We start from the raw sequence: 2,519 nt of genomic DNA, 5'->3' as shown, positions 1-2,519 counted from the left end.
GTTTGACCCAACAGGGTCTGCCTGCAGTGGTGCCTACTCCGCAGAGGCCGACGGTAAACATCGACTCTCTGGTAAGTTTTTTACGGCCACCCGCAAGGCCTGAAACAGCGGAAAAACCCAACAGGATTCTGTTGCCTGTATTTAGCGTCATAGTTCAGGAGCCTGCTTTTCCGACGCCAGACAAAGCTCGGGTAGCGGAACTTACCAGGCTCCAACTGTTCGACACAGATAATAGGGCGGGGGTTCGCTACGCTGAAGCCCAAAAACAATATTTGGCGGCCCCGTCTTTCGTTGAGTTGGGACTCAATGATGAATTACGCCCCTACGATCGTTCATCGCAAACGATACATCTAATGGAGCGTACGATCGCCGGCCTCCAAAATGGGATGCTCGCTCAAAAGGAGTGTATTGCGGACGCGTTACAGCGAGTGGTCGACTCTGTCAGTGACCACACCATCGGTACGGCTCTTTTTGAGACGGTCGTAAAGGAATTCGGGCCCTCTTCAGCACTAAACAAAGTGTCTGAGGACGTCACCCGAATCCTTTGTGGAAAACGGGCAGAGTCGGTTCAGACGCGGCGGAATAAAATCCTCTCCGGTATAAAAGACACCTTCACCCGAGAGGCTCTTAACAAGATCCCACCTAGCGCCGAACATATCTTCAATAAAGATAAACTGGCAGGGTTCCTAGAAAGAGGTGGGGGTCGGGAGAAGGTCTTCGATCAGACCACCAAAGTGGTTGACCAGGGCAGGGAGAGTCAACCTAGCACTTCGTCAGGTGGACGCAAGGACACCTTTCGGAGGCAGGGATACACGAGTAGGATACCAGACCAGGTTAGGGGTGGCTTGCCAAGAGGCCCACGCCCATCCAACCGAGGTTTTCCCAGAGATAACCGAGGTGGTGCGAGGGGCACTTACCTTAGACGCAGGTGACCGGGTCTCCCTCACCACGTTCAAAGGGGGACGCCTCCAGCATTTCCAGGAAATCTGGCAGGTCAAGGGTGCACCACCACCATTATTAAAAATAATAACGGGAACCCGTATTCCGTTTATAAAGAAACCCCCTCTAATAATGCCTTCCGTACAATTCCAGAAGGATTTCCAAACGCGACAATCGCCGGAGATCACTTCACAAATCACGGAACTGAAGAAATCGGGAGTATTGGAATTGGCAGAACCATCTCCGAGCTTCCTCTCAACCCTGTTCCTAGTAAGGAAGCAAGACCATTTCAAGGTCCCAACATTCCTGCAAAGGGAAGACTGGTTAGTAAAAATAGACCTAAGCCAAGCGTACCTACATGTACCAATAGCTATACAACATCGCCGATTTCTTCGGCTAGTTTACCAAGGAGAACTCCTTCAATTCCGTGCCTTCCGTTCGGACTATCGGCAGCACCAAGACTGTTTGCCTCATTAACAAACTGGATGGCCGAACACCTCCGGGGAAAGGGTATGAGAATCATCACTTACTTGGACGACTTTCTGATGGCAAATCAGTCCAGAGAAATTCTTCTGTCGCAACTGACTTATATGATAGATTTCATGCAGGCACTAGGCTGGATAATCAACAAGAAAAAATCTTGTCTGATTCCAAGCCAACAGCGGGAGTTCTTGGGTATCACGTGGGATACTCACAACAATCGGAAATATCTATCAACAGAGAAGTGCACATCACTTCGTCACCACCTGCAATTGCAGATCCAAAAAGGCAGTTGGTCGCTCAGGCAGGCCCAACGCCTCCTCGGGCGACTCAACTTTGCAACCTTCGTCACTCCACAGGGAAGGTTGCATTGCCGACGTCTACAACGTACGAGCGCTCAATTATCAAGGAGCCACCCTCACAAATCAACATCGATTCCACCACAAGCTCGAGAGGAGATCATGTGGTGGATTCGAGCGGTGGGCTCCTCAGGGAAGATTCACAGGGCAACCTACAATCATTTCCTCACCACAGACGCAGCCGATTCAGGCTGGGGAGCGCAGTTAGACGAGTGCCACCTATCAGGAACATGGACAAAACGCCAATCCACGTGGCACTCCAACCGAAAAGAGCTGTATGCAGTACTCTCAACCATACAACTCCGGGAGCAAACGCTCAGGGGATCAGAATTACTCCTACAAACCGACAACAAAACAGTGGTGGCCTACATCAACAACGAAGGGGGCACAAAGTCTGCAACCCTACTAAGTCTTTGCCGACAGATCCTGGAAATCGCCAACCAGGCCAGTATATCATTGACTGCACAATACCTTCCAGGAAAATACAACTGCGTGGCAGACCATCTCTCACGCAACAAAATTATCCCAGAATGGCACCTACTTATGGCGGCTACAGTTCCCCTATTTCAAAGATGGGGACTCCCAGACGTAGACCTGTTCGCGTCCAACACAGCCCATGTTGTCGCAACGTATGTCTCACGAAATCCGAACGATACCCTCGCACTGTTCCACGATGCCTTCAGTCGACAGTGGGACTTCAAACTAGCCTGGATATTCCCGCCACCGAATCTAATTCCATAA

The 2,519-nt window shown here is 50.6% G+C and overlaps 1 protein-coding gene across 1 annotated transcript; it reads left to right on the top strand.

The window, feature by feature from the left end:
- Window positions 1–1,071: 1,071 nt before the first annotated feature.
- LOC147079942 (uncharacterized) lies at window positions 1,072–2,519 on the top strand. Its single transcript, XM_085945954.1, has 2 exons — window positions 1,072–1,262; window positions 1,349–2,519. The coding sequence occupies exons 1-2, from the start codon at window positions 1,072–1,074 to the stop codon at window positions 2,517–2,519; spliced, it is 1,362 nt and encodes a 453-aa protein (XP_085802080.1).

Source organism: Rhyacophila brunnea, unplaced genomic scaffold (genome assembly GCF_057557595.1).
Source record: "Rhyacophila brunnea isolate RB1 unplaced genomic scaffold, BYU_Rbru_1.0 scaffold_1, whole genome shotgun sequence".
In the NCBI taxonomy this organism is placed as follows: Eukaryota; Metazoa; Arthropoda; class Insecta; order Trichoptera; family Rhyacophilidae; genus Rhyacophila; species Rhyacophila brunnea.
This window is presented reverse-complemented; position numbering and strand designations above follow the sequence as displayed.